Genomic DNA, 17,806 nt, shown 5'->3' with positions numbered 1-17,806 from the left:
TTTGTATTTTTAACAAACTCTCAGGTGATACAGATTCTGTTGGTCGATGGACTCCACATGGAGCAACAAAGGATCGGCGGGTATTGCTGAACGTTGGTTATCTAGTTTTAATGGACTTTCACAGGTCTCAAACAAACAAAAAACAAGGCAATTCTAATCTACATCCTCAGACTCTTTAAGCTCCCAAAGGTTAGCAGCAGCAGCAGCAGCAAACCGACAACTTTAATAGTAGATATGCTTTGAGTGCTTTCTAGGTGCCAGGTATGTGCCAAATACTTCACTTAGATTATTTTATTTAATCACCGCAACTCTGTGAAATGAGCTGAGGAAGATGAAGAACCCACCAAAAGGGAAACACATTAGGTTAAACTATAACTGTGGGTAAGAGATCATGTCACAGTCATCTCACCAACAATGAAATTCAACAACCAGAAAGGAGCAAACAGTAAGAACTTTGTGTTGAATTTAGAAATAAAAATTATAGGAAAAGAGAGCACTTTGGAAGCTTTGGGATGAAGAATTTTAAAAGTGAGTATAGTCCGGAAAGTGTGGAAACTGCTCAGAATTTATTAGCACCCTGATGTACAAGAGTGCTGAGGGGCAGGTGTAGTCAGCCCTTGGTAACAAGCCTGGATTGCTAGATTGCAAAAGTCAAAGGAGCAAGAGAAGGGAAAATGAAATCTTTTTGAAAGTGGAAATAGCTCAGAAGAAAACTGGGAACCTGCAAGGTTAGAAGAAAACTCAAAAGATGTCACTCAAAGACTCCAATAAGTACCTTGCCAGGGACTAGAACCAAATAAGTGAACACAATCACAGAATGCTGCCACTAGTATGGACTGCAAGAATTGTTTGGGCATTCTTTTTATTTTACAAATGGAGAAACTTCTAAAAAGAGGAAGGGGCTTGACCTAGGACATATGGGAGTTAGAAGCAAAGCCAGGTATAGAAACTAGGTGTCCTGCACTTCATCCGTGCATCAAAAGAAGGGAAAGAACTGAGCCAATAGGACCACTTGTTGGTCAGGTTGCAAAAGGTCTGTTCAGGGACAAAAGGGACAGAAGAGAGTCAGAACATACTCTGAGCTTTGTTTTTCATTCCCAAATTGCCTTTGGAGGAAGATTTGGAATTCAAAATGAGATGATGGTAAATGAACACAGTGTTCCAAGTCTGGTTGACTAAATAGATGTTGATGAATCACCAGCACCAGATGGCATCTACTCAGATTTTGAGTAAAATTGTATAATAGCTGACCAAAGTGTATAGCCTGTCATTCCAAGTAGGTGATGTGTAATGAGCCTGGCAAATTGCCAATGAGTCTTCTCTCCAAGAGAAAAATTTCAAAGGGGAACCAAGGAATCCAGGCTGGTAAGATCACTGAACTTGTTAGGCAAGTGTAACCTATTGGGAGTAAAGCATTATTTTTCCTGTGAATTAAATTAACCACCATTGTGTCGTGATTTACAGTTTACAAAACACTTAGGTTTAATCAAACCTAACTAATTGACTAGAATTCTTTGAGAGACTAAATGTGCATGTGGACAAAGGGAAACCAGTAGATGTAATCTATTTAGATTTTGAAAAGGCCCTTGACAAGGTCCTATACCAAACACTGTTAAAAAAAGTTAAGTCATCATGGAATTGTGGTGTAGTGTTTTGAAATTGATAGGGAAGTAGCTTATAAGTAGGAAAGCAGGGACTTTTTCTGGAGAAGTATGAATGGTGTTGTGTCCTAGGTATCAATGCTGGGACCAATTAATATTTTGGTGAATCATCTGAACAACCTTTAGAAAAATGAAATTATTTTCTGGGTAGCAAAAGGAAAAGAAGATTTCAGTCTCATATGATTGTATCGATTATCAGAAAAAGAAGAATTAAAGTAGAATTGTTCAAAGAGTGGCCTCTGAAAGCTCACTGACTGGCTCTGAATTCTGACTCTTCCCTTAAAGACTGCATGACCTTATGCAAATTACTCTACCTCTTCTGGTATAAAATTTCTCATCTGTAAAGTGGGAATAATTAATAACCCCTAATTCATGAAGGTGTTGTGAAAATGATATGAGACAATGCATATAAAGTTCTGGCACAGTGCTTGAAGCACTGTGGGAAATGTACAATAATTATTAGCTCCTATTATTTTACTTATTATTTTTATTCAATATTATTCTTATAGGATGCCAGGCTTTGAGTGATCATGTTATGCCAGTGATGGCGAACCTTTTGAGCTCGGCGTGTCAGCATTTTGAAAAACCCTAACTTAACTCTGGTGCCGTGTCACATATAGAAATTTTTTGATATTTGCCACCATAGTAAAACAAAGACTTATATTTTTGATATTTATTTTATATATTTAAATGCCATTTAACAAAGAAAAATCAACCAAATAAATGAGTTCGCGTGTCACCTCTGACATGCGTGTCATAGGTTCGCCATCACTGTGTTATGCCCTAGAAATGGAACTTGGGAGCCATTACAGTCTATTTCTTGAAAGCATTGGCAGAATTTATTTTAGTGATTCAAAGATGAAGATGACTATAGACTGGGATAGTAACAAAAGATTTCATGCAAGGAAAGTGATAATTAAGGAGCACCTAGTATTGCTAAATACTGAGCTATATGCTTTACAAAGTTTACTCCTTTAATCTTGCAATAGTCCTATGATCCACATTTGATGGATGAGGAAGTGGAGACTTAGAGAGGAGGCTAAGGAAACTTGTCCTTAGTCCTGCTAGCTCATAAGGAATAGGCCAGAAATCAAAACAAGTTAGCTCTACCCCTAAACCTATTTTTTCACTGCATCATACTTGAAATGCACTTTGAGATATGGGTATAATTTATGAAGGAATAAAAGAGGGGTAGTTATATAGAAATAAAAATAGGCAATGGTATGAAGACAGAAGCAAGAACAGTATGTTTACAGGGCTCATGGGGCATGAGTATGGTTGTTTCTGCCAACATGGATGGTCCCTGTGGGCTAGAGGTGTGAAGTGAAGCTAGAAGCATAGTTTAGGCTAGACTAGTAGACACTCAGAACTCTGTTAAGGAATCTGAGCCTTGTCCTCCAGGCAATCGAGATAAGATGAAGGCAGCTGAGCTAGGAGAGGTAGGAAATGCTTTAGAAAGATTAACCTGGCAGTTGTATAAGAAGAATTTGGTGGAATCTTCTGTCTGGGTCTGTGATTCTTTGTTCTCTAATCTGCTAGTGTAAGGCTCTCAATACTCTTGCCTTAGCTTAGAAATCTGGATAACACTTAAAATGTGATTGAAATAGAATATACAGGAGGGTGGAATAGAAGGGAAGCAGTGACAGAGGCAGGAAAAAAATTACCAATAATATACAGGGATTTGGGGCCCAACTGTATATATATAGGGCAAGGTAGAAGAAAGAGTAAAAGATGACCAGTTTTAAGCCTCAGTGACCAGGAGAATGGTAATGATATTTAAAAAATAAAGATATTAAGGGAGTAGCCAGTTTTGGACTATCTGTTGGTAAATTTGATTTATGATACATTGAATTGGGGGTAACGGTGGGAAAGCTAGGTAGAAATTATTAAGAAGCAGTTGGAGATGTGAGATAGTAGCTCAAGAGAGCAGTTAAGATGGGAGGTTAATGAATTTATGAGTTGTCTCCATACTGGTATAATAGTTAAAGAATGTTCATTGAAGCATTACCCACAATAGCCAGAGGTGAAAACAACTTAAATGTCCACCAGTGGATCAGTGGATGAAAAAATTATGGTACGTGCATATAATGGAATATCATTCAACCTTAAAATAGGATATCTTATCATACATTATATCATGGATGAATCTTGAGGCCATGCTCAGTGAAATAAGCCAGTCACAGAAGGGCATATATCACGTGAGTCCACTTTTATGAGATACTCAGAGTAGCCAAACTCATAGAAGCAAAAAGTAAAATGGTGGTGCCAGAGGTTGAGGGAGGGGAGAAAAGGGAAGTTACTGTTCAATAACCATAGAGTTTCAGTCATACATAATGAAACAGCTCTAGAGATCTATTGTATAATTTAAATATAATTAACAATATTGTACGGTATACTTAAAAGTTACTTTAGAGGACAAATTTCATGTTAGATGGTTTTTTTTAAAAAAAATAAATTTTGCCAAAAAAGTGAAATCATTAAAAAATTAAAAGAGCCAAAGTGAGTGAGGTCTGTCTTTTTTTTCTGGAGAAGAGAGAAAAGATCGAGGCTTAAGAAGAGATCTCTGGATAATACCCAGTTTTAGAGTAGGGTTAGGAAAAACTAGTGCAGGAAAAAGGCTAAAGGAGGAAGAGGAGAAGGACATTAGAGGCAATGGGTGGTAGGATTTCAAGAAGTCTGCACACTGAAGAGGGAAGAGCCAAATTATATTTCCAGTTATTCCACTTAGATAAACCTCATTTCTTCTTTGAGCTCCACTTTTCTTATCTGTAAAATGGAAACAAGAGCACCTATCCATAGAAGAGCACTTTGCAAACTGGGAAAATAAATACAAACAAGAGGGCTTTATTTTGTTGTTGTTGCTTTGCCTTCTTGGCCCCAGCAGCTTGATTTTATTTTTTCTCCATTGCTGTCATTTTTATGAAGCTTTGCGGTTATGTGTTATAGCCTAACTATGTTAGAATATTCATAAGAAAACAAAACAAATGGTGTTCTCAGAAGAGAGGGTCAAGTGATGTCTCTTTCTTAGAAACTTACCCCATCATTTGTTTTCCATAGACTCCCAAGATTGCATTTGTTTTAAAACGGAAAAGAACCAAGGAAATGTCCAATGGGAAACAGTCAACTGATTATGTCAGTTCATTTTAGACAATGAAAAACATGAAGTTACCATTTTAATCTACCTAGGTCCAGAGATTTTAAAAAGGCTACCTGAAAACTTCATTTTTCTAGAGTATTGTCTTTCCTTGAAGAGCTGATGGCATTGTGTTACAGAGATTTTAGGGGAGTTACAGAGAGCAGATTCAATTGGTTTTTAGTTCCCAAGCATCACCATTTTAGCTCAGATTGGAGCTGGCACTAATCAGTTACCTGCAAGGAAACGGAGCTGATTCTTCACTTTCATCATTCCATCACCAGAGCCTCCGATGCACTCATCTTCATCATCACCACAGTCTCCACTTTCAAGCTCTTCTTCATCAAGGTTCTTATCCACAACTCTACCTTTGGGCATAGACATGGTTCTCAGGAGCTGAAAGAAAATAGACAAAAATGTAGCAGCTCTTCATATTTTTTTGGTAGGTCTAAAACAGTATGTTATTAACAGAATGCATTAAATGTGCTGAATGAGTTACACAGAAGCTTTTAAAAAATCAATTTCAAATTTAAATAAGTGTAAACTGCTTATATGCTATGGAGTTTCATACTCCTGGGCCATTCTATGGCATTTCATATGATTCTCTACTCCTCTACTCCACTTATACAAGAATGTATATTGCATCAAACCTTTCCATGCCATGGTATTGAAGTTCCTGAAAGCCTCCATGATAGGAGAACTAACATGAGGAAATTAACATAACATAGGCAAAGCATATTTATATATTCAGAGGATGCCAAAATTAGAAAAGATACCTATGGAAGCCTCTTATAACTGTATTTACAATTATTAAATTAAAACAACAAATGCTTTCCATCAAAAGAAGAAGATAGCATTGAATTTTATGTATACTTTAAATGAATAGTTACAATTAATTGCTATGTACCATGCCTTGGTCATTAGAAAAACTTTTAAAATATCTCCCTCTTCCATCATTTCAATAAGATGATGCTTTGAAATTCATTTTGCTTTTTTTGTATATAATATGCCCATGTAGAGGCATGTTTGTTTTGCTCTTCAGTGTCTGGCTTTTCAGACACATTGTCAATGTCTTTCTTATGTTACGGTGAATCCCACTTCCCAAAAGTCTTTCTGCTGACCCAGAAGCCTAGCTCACAGCCTGAGTGGTTTCTGAGGGCAGTTCTCAGACTCCATTTTATTCTTCCTCACCATTTCTCTCCAATACCCTCCATTTCTGCTCTAGCTTCTGCCCCATCCCCCTTTTTAGTCCTACATTTCAGTTTCACCTCCTATTTTTGTTTAAAATTTTTTTTATTGACTTCAGAGATGAAGGGAGAGGGAGAGAGAAATAGAAACATCAATTATGAGAGAGAATCAATCAGCTGCCTGCTGCATGCCCCATACTGGGGATCGAGCCCTCAACTTAGGCATTTGCCCTGACCAGGAATTGAACCATGGCCTCCTGGTTCATGGGTCTATGCTCAGTCACTAAGCAACGCTGGCTGAGCACTACCTCCTATTTTTTAATAACAGCCAACAAAAAGTGCTAGATGTACTGAAACTGAGATTTTTGTCATTGAGGAAGAGGTATCCAGAAAAAAAAAAATACTGCATACACAGGAATGTATTGGTTTCTCTGGTCTTAATTGTCTATGTTTATTGTTACTGCAAAATATACCTTTGTGTTCTCTGCTTGTGATTTAACTGCCATACCAATATCAACCTGGAACAAGCTACATACTATAGAGAAATTTGGCTCTACAGGCTTAATTTTTAAGCAAAGAAAGAAAAGTCCAAATAGTTCTTTTCTGCCCAACAACCTCTAATGTGTCAGAGAAGCCAACCCATCAACCATCTGCCACTCCAGCATCATCTCCACCCTGCACTCTAATGTATTCCTTCTCTAACCCTCCCTCATCCTCTACCATTCGTCCTACAAATCTAAATGTATACTATAGACACATAGGCTATGATAAGATAGACTAGGTGCTTCTCAAACTTTTTGATGGAGTCAGGACCCCTTTATACTCTTATTGGGAATCCAAGAGAACTTTTGTTTATATGTTATATTTATTGGCATTTACTATCTTAGAAATTATAACTGAGAAATTTAAATAGCAAAACTATGATGTGTTAACATAAATAATATTTTTAATGATATATAAATATATTTTCCCCGACATAAAACAATTAGAAGGGAGGGTGGCACTGTTTTACATTTGCAAATCTTTTCAATGTCCAGCTTAGTATGTTAGCTGGATTATCATATCTGCTTCTCCATTCAATCTGTTGTTATATATAGTTTTGATTGAAACATTTGCAGAAAATCCAGCCTCTCAAAATATCTCATGATAAAAGAGAAATATTTTAGCAGCCTCATCAGGTAATTGCAAATATTTATCATTGATACTAGAGAAAAACTCAAGTGGAAAGGTTAGTTGTAATGTAGAATATGAAACTATTTAAATAAATTTTTCATGTTCTGTTACATTAAAGTTCATTGGTATGTTTTGAACTTTGAATGGGTCTTTTACCCATTTTGTATCATCACCTATGGGTTATCCTGAAAATATTGGTTCACTCTACTATGCAGGTTTTCCAAATGTTAGCATCTTTCATTATATGATATAAAAAATCACATTCATTAACATAACCTACAGTCTCATTAGGAATGTCTTTAAGTATTGGGAAGCCTTGAAGCTCATGGTAGGAGATACAAATTTTCCTAAATTTTAATTTTTTTGAAAGTTTAAATTTTATCATTGGCAATAAATAATTTTCCTTTAACTGATAGGCCTTCTTTGTGTAAAACATCCAGAAAATACTCAAGTATGTACAACTAAAGTTTGTCAGTCATAGTCTCAAACAAAAATGGTATTTCATTTTAAAAAGTGGCTAGTTTAGCCGATAGCTTAAATAATCCCATAAGTGCTTTTCCTGAGACACACATCGACACAGTTTACAGTAGAAATACCTTAAAGTACTTAACATTTAATAACACAGAATATTTTTAAAAGTATACTCAAGCCCGACTGGTGTGGCTCAGTGGTTGAGAGTCCACCTATTAACCAGGAGGTCACAGTTCGACTTCCTGGTCAGGGCACGTGCCTGGGTTGCAGGCTTGATCCCCAGTAGGGGGCATGCAGGAGGGGGCTGCTCAATGATTCACTCTCATCATTGATGTATCTATCTCTCCCTCCCTCTCCCTTCCTCTCTAAAATCAATAAAAATATATTTTAAAAAAGTTTTTCCCTTTAAAAAAATGTATGCTCAAGCCCTGGCTGGGGGGCTAAGTTGGTTGGAGTGTTGTCCTGTGAACCAAAGTTGTGGGTTCGATTCTGGTCAGGGCACATACTTCAGTTGTGGATTCAGTCCCTAGTTGGGGCATGTAAGGGAGGCAACTGATCAATGTTTCTTTCTCACATTGATGTTTCTCTCTCTCTCTCTCTCTCTCTCTCTCTCTCTCTCTCTCTCTCTCTCTTTCTCTCTCTTTCTATCTCCCTTCCTCTCTAAAAATCAATAAAAGTATATACTTGGTGAGGATTAAAAATATATATATATAGGTATATTTATGAGTTAAGGTTTAATAAATTAATCATTTTTACTGCTTCAGCAATGACATTCTTAAATAAAACTGCCTTTAATTTTTCTGCAAGTATATGCCATTGAAGAATACAATGACTGCTAATACAGTTTGGTGCCACTGCCTTGATTCATACTGAGATACCAACAGTTGTACTCACCATTGCTTTTGAACCATCAGTGCAAATATCAACACAGTGAAAAAGGCAAATAATATCTTGGTATTTTTGTGCAAATAATTTTTACCTTGTGAATCCTTGGGTTTCATAGATTACCAAAGTCCATAAAGCATTCTTTGAGTACTACTAAACTAGACTATAGTATCACTTCAGTTGACCAAAACATGCTAATCTCCTCCTTTACCATCATTTCTTATGGGAAAATTGCTTTCAACATAAGCATTTTTAGGTTAATCTTCAAAAATACATCCTTCATATATGTCATGGATTACCTGAATTAGAATTGTTCACATAAGGGGATTTGTGGTTAGAATTCAGGGGTGGGCAAACTTTTTGACTCGAGGGCCACAATGGGTTCTTAAACTGGACCGGAGGGCCGGAACAAAAGCATGGATGGAGTGTTTGTGTGAACTAATATAAATTCAAAGTAAACATCATTACATAAAAGGGTACGGTCTTTTTTTTTTTTTTAGTTTTATTCACTTCAAACGGGCTGGATTCGGCCCGCGGGCCGTAGTTTGCCCACGGCTGGGTTAGATATATATTAGTGAACTTGCTATTTCTCAAGCACATCTCACACCTGTGCCTTTCATTAATCCCTTTAGCAAACATTAATTGAGCACCTAATAGGAGCTGTTTTCATTTCGGTCTATTGAAAACACTATATTCTTTCAAGCCAAATTCAAATGTCATTTCCTTAATAAAGCCTTCTTGGCTACCGCAGATGGTCATTATAGTTCTCCCTTCCCCTCTTCCACCACTGCTCCCTTTATCTGTACCTCCTAAATACCCCTTTATGTGTGCAACCTGGCATTATTTATTTGTACATGTGACTTTGCTCTACCACCAAACTGAGTTGCCCAGGGGCTTTGTCTTAGTTATCTTTTAACCCTATAGCGTTTAAAGCAGTGTCTTGAACACAGTAGGCACTCAAAAAATGTGCTATTGAACTGAAGCAAAATAAAGTGGCATGGTATCTTTAATTTTTTAAAAGGTACTTCTACAAACTCATGAAAAATGAGAAAGCCAAAGCACAGATTAATTATATAAGAACTTGTGAATGAATAGCTAAATCCTTTTGGACGACCCTGGCTAAGATCTGTAGCTAATCTATAAAGGCTATTTTCCAACCTTGTGTACAATGCCCTCAGTATTCTCTGGTAGTCCAGTTTTTTTAAGTGCAATTAAAAAAACTTTAAAAAATGTTGCCATTGAGATAACTTTTTTAGTTCTTAAATTACTCTCATTTTGGAGACAACTTCAACATTGAAGAAGGATTATAGTATACTTTCAATGTGTTTTACACAGACATCTGCTGATGAACCTAACCCTCACACATTAACAAAACAAATCCCAAACTAGAAAGCCATTGTAAATGTAAGTCTTAAAGAACACTCTGAAGCTCCAGAATGTTGAAACAAGGGTAATCTTTCAGAGATGAGAAATTGTCAGCAAGGACTGTGGATTTAATACAGCCTGGAATTTGAAACAGAAATCAAACCAGCTAATTACAATGCACAATATTGACCTTTTTGTTCCCTCTCTCACTCTTTACAATGTCTTCCAGACTGAACACTCACTTTATAAAAAGAAAGTTATGAGGGTCTTGCACACAAAATCAGGTAACTTTAGGGGCCTAGTGCTTTTGATTAACTGTTCAGCATTTTTCAAAGGACACTATCCTATTAGCTTTTTAAAAGCCAAGGCTCAGAATAATTATTATCAATGTAAACTATCTTATTAAAACACAGGTCTGATTATTTCACTACCCTACCCCCACAACCCTTCTATCAACCTGACATTTCTGCCACACATTGTTCGGCACTCCTTATGGGAAGGACTTTCACAGTCCAGGTTTTCTATATCTACTCCTCTCCTTGCAACACTGTTTGAGCCACATGAGAATATTACAGTTGCTTAAATATGCAATACATTTTTATTTTATAATTTAATGTTAATTATATGTATCAATTGAATATAAAAAGGTGAAAGGAAAGAGACATAAGGGGAAAAACCTAGTTCTCAAACTTTAATAAACATTTGTATTTTCAAAGGTTGGTGAATTTTTGTGTGGGTTTTTTTCTTTTTTTCTTTTTTTTTTTTGCCTACATTTTTACATAGTTGAACTTGGACTTTAGAATAAAACTAACTGGGTTTGGAATTCTGGGTTTTCCACTTATTAACCTTTTTCCCACTTATTAACTTTGCTGTTCAGTTTCCCTAAACCTCAATGTCCTCATCTGTAAAATGAGGGAAATAATGCCTGCCTCATAGAATTGTTGTAATGAAGAAATGTGGTAATTTTAAAATGTTAAATGTGATAAAAAACACGTAGTGCAGTACCATTAATGGATCAACTGAAATTTACGTAACAATTCTCTGAATATTTAATACTTATATCACTTCTAGTTTTTTTGCTTCTATAAATAAAAAATGGAGTATCAGGAGCATTCACATAACTTTTTCTATATTTCTTTAGTTTCCCATTAGTAGGATTACTGGGTCAAAGGGTATGTACATTTTTATATACCATGGGAGTGAGTCTCCAATTTTGTAAGGGTGATTTTTAAAAACTCAAGAACCTTGGCCCCACCCACAGAGCTTCTGATTTAGTAGGTCTGGGGTGAAGCACAAAATCTGCATTTTTAACTAGATCTACCCCTCCATCTTATCATGAGCAAATCACAGATCACTCTAATCAGAAAGATTACTGCAGTGTTACTCCACTTCCCAGAAACCCTCTGAAACCACCTCTGGAACCCTTAGCCCCATGTGTGTCAGGATCTTTAGTACATGCGTTTCAAACCACTTTTCAAAAAATAAATGCAGCCTAATGATTTCCTTTTCATTTACTGGTAGATGTGGATATCATGACCTTTTGTCTTTGGAGTTAATGAAAATTCCTGGGTGTAAAGGTAATTGACTTTGATTAGAAAGAGAAATATTTGAAGTTAGTTTTGAGACAGGTATTCATGGTTGTATAATAAAAGGAAACAAAAAGTCTGGAATAAATACTTATGAAAATTAGAACTACAGTATAAGAGGAAAAAATGCTCTTTAGATTTAGCGATTTCATGTTCTTAAAATCATAATAACTAAGATAACAAAAGAGCTCTGCATCATGGGACAATGTGATTTGTACAAAGCTCTTTTCCTGGTTGGTTGACAGGAGAACAAAGATCAAAGGACACACTGGTTGTTCTTAGGGTGATCAAATATGCTGAAATTAGACCAGCGAGAGCAACAACTCTTGATCTGTCTATATGGTATAAATAATGTGCCTCTTGAAATTATCTTGATTGCAAAGATATGAACCTTATCAGCCACACATTGTGCTAGGGCTTAACATATGTTCTCTCACGTAATCCTTGAATCTTCACTGCCAATTTGTGTAACAGGGAAGACTGCCATCCCTATTTCCCACATCAAGGGAGGTTACTGAGGCTCAGAGAGGGGACATGACTTGATCAAGTCATTGTGTAAGTGATAGAGACCTCATTAAAAATAAAGTCTTCTGCTCCAAAGTCCAGAGATTTTTCAAAAAAAAACATGCTGTCTTAGGTAAAGGCATCAACTAATGGGGCTTTCATTTCATATTTTTGCCATTTTGACTGCCTTTACCTGAGATCATTTCCAGTTCAATCACAATTTTTCAGATTCTACCCATGAGCTATACCTCGATGGGAAGGCCATTTGTTATTTATTGGTCGGAGAGATAATGACATTGGATGCCTCCTGCTTGTTTTCCTCAGCCTTGCTATCTACTGTGTCTTAAATAATCAACCTATCTAATCATAAATGGATTTGTTTTGAAAAGATTCAGACAACTGGTTAGAATAGAATGAAAAATTCCATTAGTGCTGCTACATGGTTAAGAATTTTCTTGACTTTAAGCTCTTCAGCATTTTAAATATAAAGGATAAGTAACAAAATAGATACTGCAAATATAGGGCTTGGTAGGTATTTTGAGGAATTAGCTAGTTTTGTCTCTTTTGGCTACTTGCATACCTCTATCTAGGCATTTAAAAAATATCTGGACTCCCAATTACATTTTGAAGCTATTAAGCTGGGCTTATAAAATCGATTTTGAACTATCTGGATGCTCAGCTTTATACAACCTGCAAAGAATGCTTTGGGGGCCCAGCTTCCCATGTCCATGGCAATGTAAACACATGCTTTACTGTTTGTATTTGAGTAGCATAAGCTAATGGGAAACAAATGTGGTGGCTCCAATGAATCCCAGCTTTTTTTTTTTTTTGGAATGCCATTATTATTTATACAATGTGCACATCCACAAGGCTTAGGGCACGTGACCTCTGCATTGCATACACACTTTCTTTGAACAAATGCACCAAACCATTGCCACAACTAATTGGAAACAATGGCAGCTCCACATATTTCAGATGAAGCCAGAACCCAAATATATAGGGCTAGAATTAATGGCTATATATAGAGTTTACACATTGGAAAGGCAATAAAGTACAGTAGTTAAGAGTGTGAGCTTTGGAATCTAACCAGTATGGATTTCAATGTCTACTCAGCCTGTGTACTAGATGTATTACTCTGGGCAAATCACTTAACTTCTCTGAACTTCAGTTTCCTCACCTGTAAAATAGAGGATAATGCTATTCACTAATTTCACAGGGTTGTTGAAGGATTAAATTAAATAGCACCATTCACATTTCATAGTCCCGTGTATCTTTCTTTCATAGAACTTTCCACAGTTTATAATTATATATTCCATGTTTTACCCTATTAGACTAACAGAAGGGATAAATAGTCTGTTTCTATTATCAGTGTGTGGAACAAAGTAAATTTTCATTAAATGGATGAAAGAACAAATCAATAGAAAAATGCACGTGAAGTGCTTAGCACATTGCTTAGCAAGGTGATAAATTCTCAAACATTGTTAAGTTTGCTGCTGAGGATGATGATGATCATGAATAGAAAGAAGGGGAGGAGGCGGAGGGAGAAGAGTGGTAGCAGTCATAGTATCAGACATGAAGAGCTTATTATAAATGCCTTGCAAGGCAAAACAAGTAATACTCCATGACCAAACACTAAGACACCAGAAAGAAGAGTCTGAGAAACCCTTCTGGATGCTCTCACTAAGATAAGGATCTGTGCATTCAGTATACACACAGAGATGTTTAGAAAAGAGCAAACGGACTGGCTATAGGCTGTGCATCCACGTGATATTGGTAAGAAGGCCACCCACAGCCAGATACTCACTCTCTTGTCTGGGCATAATTTCCATGTCCACCACTTATCTACAGCACATACTTTCTCTACCACTTTCAGCTTCCCAATTTTTACTTTGTTTGTTAATGTAGCACTGAAACTTGTGAAAATAAGTCCTTCCAATTAAATAAATGTTAGGATAGTAAAACAAACAAAGATATAAAAGAAGCAAACTTGGGATGGGATTAAAACTATCTTAGTGGGGCTCCTTCTCAGTAGTATAAATAGTTCTCTGCAGTTTTAGGAAGCTACCCAATGCTTTAAAGTAAACAATTTATAATAACACTAGTATCCCAGTGCACAGATTTGTGCACATTGAAAGGGAATTAAGTAGAAGGTGGCTGTCAGGGCGGGACTGGGCGAGACTGGCCAGACATGCCCTGGAGCCAACCTCCCAAGGTCCCTCCCTGGCTGGCTGCACCTGGGGTGGCACTATGGTTCAAAGGGCTTCTGTGGAATGAGCAGGGTCCCTCCGGCAGGTGGGGTCCTTCAGCCTGGCCTGTGAGGATCTGGCCGAAACTGGCTCTCTGACATCACCCAAGGGGTCCAGGATTGAGAGAGGGCAGTTCTCAGGTGACACACCCTGGAATCAGGCTCCTTCCTCTCTGGTTCCAGGGTGTTTCACCTGAGAACCACCGATGGCTCAAAGGACTTCTGCAGAGTGAGTGGGGTTCCTCCAGCAGGTGGGGTCCCTCAGCCTGGCCTGCGGGGATCGGGCTGAAGCTGGCTCTCTGACATTCCCTGAGGGGTCCCAGAGTGTGAGAGGGCACTCTGCAAAGTTGCTGTCATATAGGGTGTGGAATGCAAATGCAAGTGTTCAGTAAACCAGATTCAGGGCCGACAGTGCCCCAGCAACAACATAACCCAAGGCCAAAGGTGGAATTGTGTGGCCCCACGAAGAATCGGGCTCCCTCCTCTCTGGTTTCGGGGAGCATCACCCAAGGACTGCTGCTGCTAAGTCACTGCAGCTTGGCAGCTCCTGCATTGAGTGTCTTCCCCCTGGTGGTCAGTGCATGTCATAGCAACCAGTTGGATGGTCAGACACTTAGCATATTAGCCTTATATATATATACAGATTACCAATTGCTTACAACTGTATAGTGTTTTATTATTTTCCAAGAGGTGGCATAGCATAATGGCTAAAAGCTCATACTCTGTGGTCAGAAAACTTAGTTGAAATCTAAACTCTGCCACTTACTAACCCTGTTACTATAAATAAGTTATTCTTTAACTGCTCTGAGACTTATGTTTCTTATCTATTAAAATAGATATAATAATACCTATACCTATCTCCCACATTGTATGACAATGGGGATTAAATGAGACAATCCATGTAAAGCACTGAACTTAGTGCCGGGCAGTAAGTGCTCACACAATGATATGTTACTATTATATAGTAAAACCTATCCTATTTAATAAAAGAGTAATATGCAAATTAACCCTCACTCCGTCACAAAGATGGTGGCAGCCATGGAGCTGGAGTGAGCAGGAGGCTTGAGTTGCCCCCAGCGATGGAGGAAGCCAAGCTTCCCACCTGACCTGCTGCTCAAGGCTACAAAGTTTCAATTATAGAAGATAAATCCCAGATACCTGCTTCCAGCTGGAGTGGCCTCTGCTCAAGGAGGGGCTGGGAACCTGGGTTGCCAGGGGCAACCCAGGCATCGAGCTGGACCAAAGCAACAAAGTTTCAATTATAGAAGTTAAATAAATCCCAGACGCCTACTTCTAGCCTGCCAGGCGTGACCAGCCTGAAAATGGCACTCAGCCCCTCACTCAGGCTGGCCACACCCCCATGGGGTGAGGGTTCCCACTGGGGGGCTTGACCAGCCTGCAAACAGCCATCAGCCCCTCACCCAGGCTGGCCAGGCACCCCAGCGGGACCCCCATCCTGATCCTGGATACCCTTCAGGGCAAACCAGCCAGCCCCCACCCGTGCACCAGACCTCTATTCTATATAATAAAAGAGTAATATGCAAATTGACCCTAACAGCAGAATGATTGGGAATGACTGGTCACTATGACACACACTGACCACCAGAGGGCAGACGCTCAATGCAGGAGATGCCCCCTGGTGGTCAGTATGCTCCCACAGGGGGAGCTCTACTCAGCCACAAGCCAGGCTGATAGCTGCCAGCACAGCGGTGGTGGCGGGAGCCTTTCCCACCTCCTCAGCAGCACTAAGGATGTCCGACTGCAGCTTAGGCCTGCTCCCCACTGGCAAGCGGACATCCCCCAAGGGCTCCTGGGCTGCCAGAGGGATGTCTGACTGCCAGCTTAGGCCCGATCCCCTGGGGAGCAGGCTTAAGCCAGCAGGTGGACATCCCCTGAGGGGTCCCAGACTGAGAGAGGGCACAGGTCAGGCTGAGGAACATCCCCCTTCCCCCAACAAGTGCACAGATTTTTGTACACCGGGCCTCTAGTATATTTATAAAATCTGAATCTCTGAAGGGGATGAATTCTACATTTAAAAAAAAATATGTTGTATTGATTTGATACGGAGAGGGGGAGAGAGAGAAAAACATTAATGTGAGAAACATCCATTGGCTGCCTTCTGCATGCCCCCTACTGGGGATCAAGCCAGCAACCTTGGCATGTGCCCTGCCCAGGAATCAAACCAGAGACCTCTTGGTGTATGGGACAAAACTCAACCCCAACCAACTGAGCCACACTGGCCAGGGCTGAATTCTAAAATTTTGGCACTATTAATATTCAATTCTGGCCTGGGTAGGGCTAATTTTGTGGAATGTTGCAGGCTTTCAATAAATCTTCGTTACTAGGTCATTGCTACTGATATTTCATTATTTTTATACTCAAAAGCCCTTCCACATATCTTCTCTTGTTGATGGACCTAGGACACCTGTGAGGCAGTGGGGAAAGTATTATTAACATCATTTTATAAATAAGAAAATTGGAGCTGAGAGAGAAGTGAGGCAACATGCTCCTTTTTAGCCTGGAAATTGTTTAATGGTAACTACTGTGAAGTCGTTAGGATTTGGAATGGGGCTGGGGAGGAGGGCTTATATACACCAGCATTAACTTGGCAAGGGCATGGCCTGGGGATAAGCACAATGTATGACACATAATAGGTGCCAGGAAATGCTTGGTAACTGAAAGAATGAGTGAAGCAATGGGTTAACAAAATAATAAGCGTTTTATTCACTGACTTTGGATTTTTCCCAATCTCTATCTCTTCAACCCTGGTCTGATATGTCATTGCTGTTGCTCTGGTATGGTAATAACTGATTCCTGCCTGGGAGCCCTGGATACACTGAGGCTGTATAGCTAGACAGATGTTTGGATAGACTGCCAGCATTCACTTTATTAAAGCAACCCTGCGAGGCAGGTTTCATAATCCCCTCCAGTTGAGAGAGCCTCCTCCCCTGATAAAGTGGGGTCAAGTCAAAGAAGAAGGCATAAAATTGATCTTTTAAAGCAAATGAGCCAACTAACCCAAAGGGATGGGGCCAACCCACTCACTGAGTGGCTGAATGAGGTTCCTGATGCCCCCTAATGAGTTTTTTCCAATGACAATGATAGATTAGTTGGCCTGAGTGTGTTAATTGTGGGCTCTGTAATGCCCTTATTTAGGGTCTCCAGCTTTACTAGACTAAATTTCAGTTTAAGGGGCCATAACTCCCACAAAGTACAGTTCCAATTATAAGGCTGGCCAACCCATCCTCAAGAAACTGGTCAAGTCCTACCTTGTTACGTGGGGCAGCAAAATGCAAACACAGCAAGATACCTTGCAGAACACCAAGTCCAATTTCCCTCTGAAGGCATCTGACCCTGGCTACCACCATGGTTGAAGATTAGTGACTGTTTATCCCTGTGACAGTTTTAATTATTGTGAAAAACCACAAGGACAAAATATAACTTTTTCTGGAAGAAAAACTTACTTTGAAGACATCTGTGAAACCCCACAGCATTGCTCAGTTTCCAAAGGAATCACCTCATTCTCATGAGGGCCACTGACAAAGGGCAATGGTCCCAGAGTAAAAGTATGCCTAGATATTACATATTTCCTCATG

The 17,806-nt window shown here is 38.9% G+C and overlaps 1 protein-coding gene across 1 annotated transcript in view; it reads right to left on the bottom strand.

Annotated features, from left to right (window-relative positions):
- GPC3 (glypican 3) overlaps positions 1-17,806 on the bottom strand; it is a 402,542-nt gene that overhangs the window by 47,253 nt on the left and 337,483 nt on the right. The window contains exon 7 of the mRNA XM_059680561.1: positions 5,031-5,190. Within this exon, the coding sequence (XP_059536544.1) occupies positions 5,031-5,190 (160 nt within the window). The remainder of the gene's footprint in view (positions 1-5,030; positions 5,191-17,806) is intronic.

Source organism: Myotis daubentonii, chromosome X, assembly GCF_963259705.1.
Source record: "Myotis daubentonii chromosome X, mMyoDau2.1, whole genome shotgun sequence".
Taxonomy (NCBI): Eukaryota; Metazoa; Chordata; class Mammalia; order Chiroptera; family Vespertilionidae; genus Myotis; species Myotis daubentonii.
The sequence above is the reverse complement of the archived record's forward strand: the minus strand, read 5'-3'. Positions and strand labels throughout refer to the sequence as shown.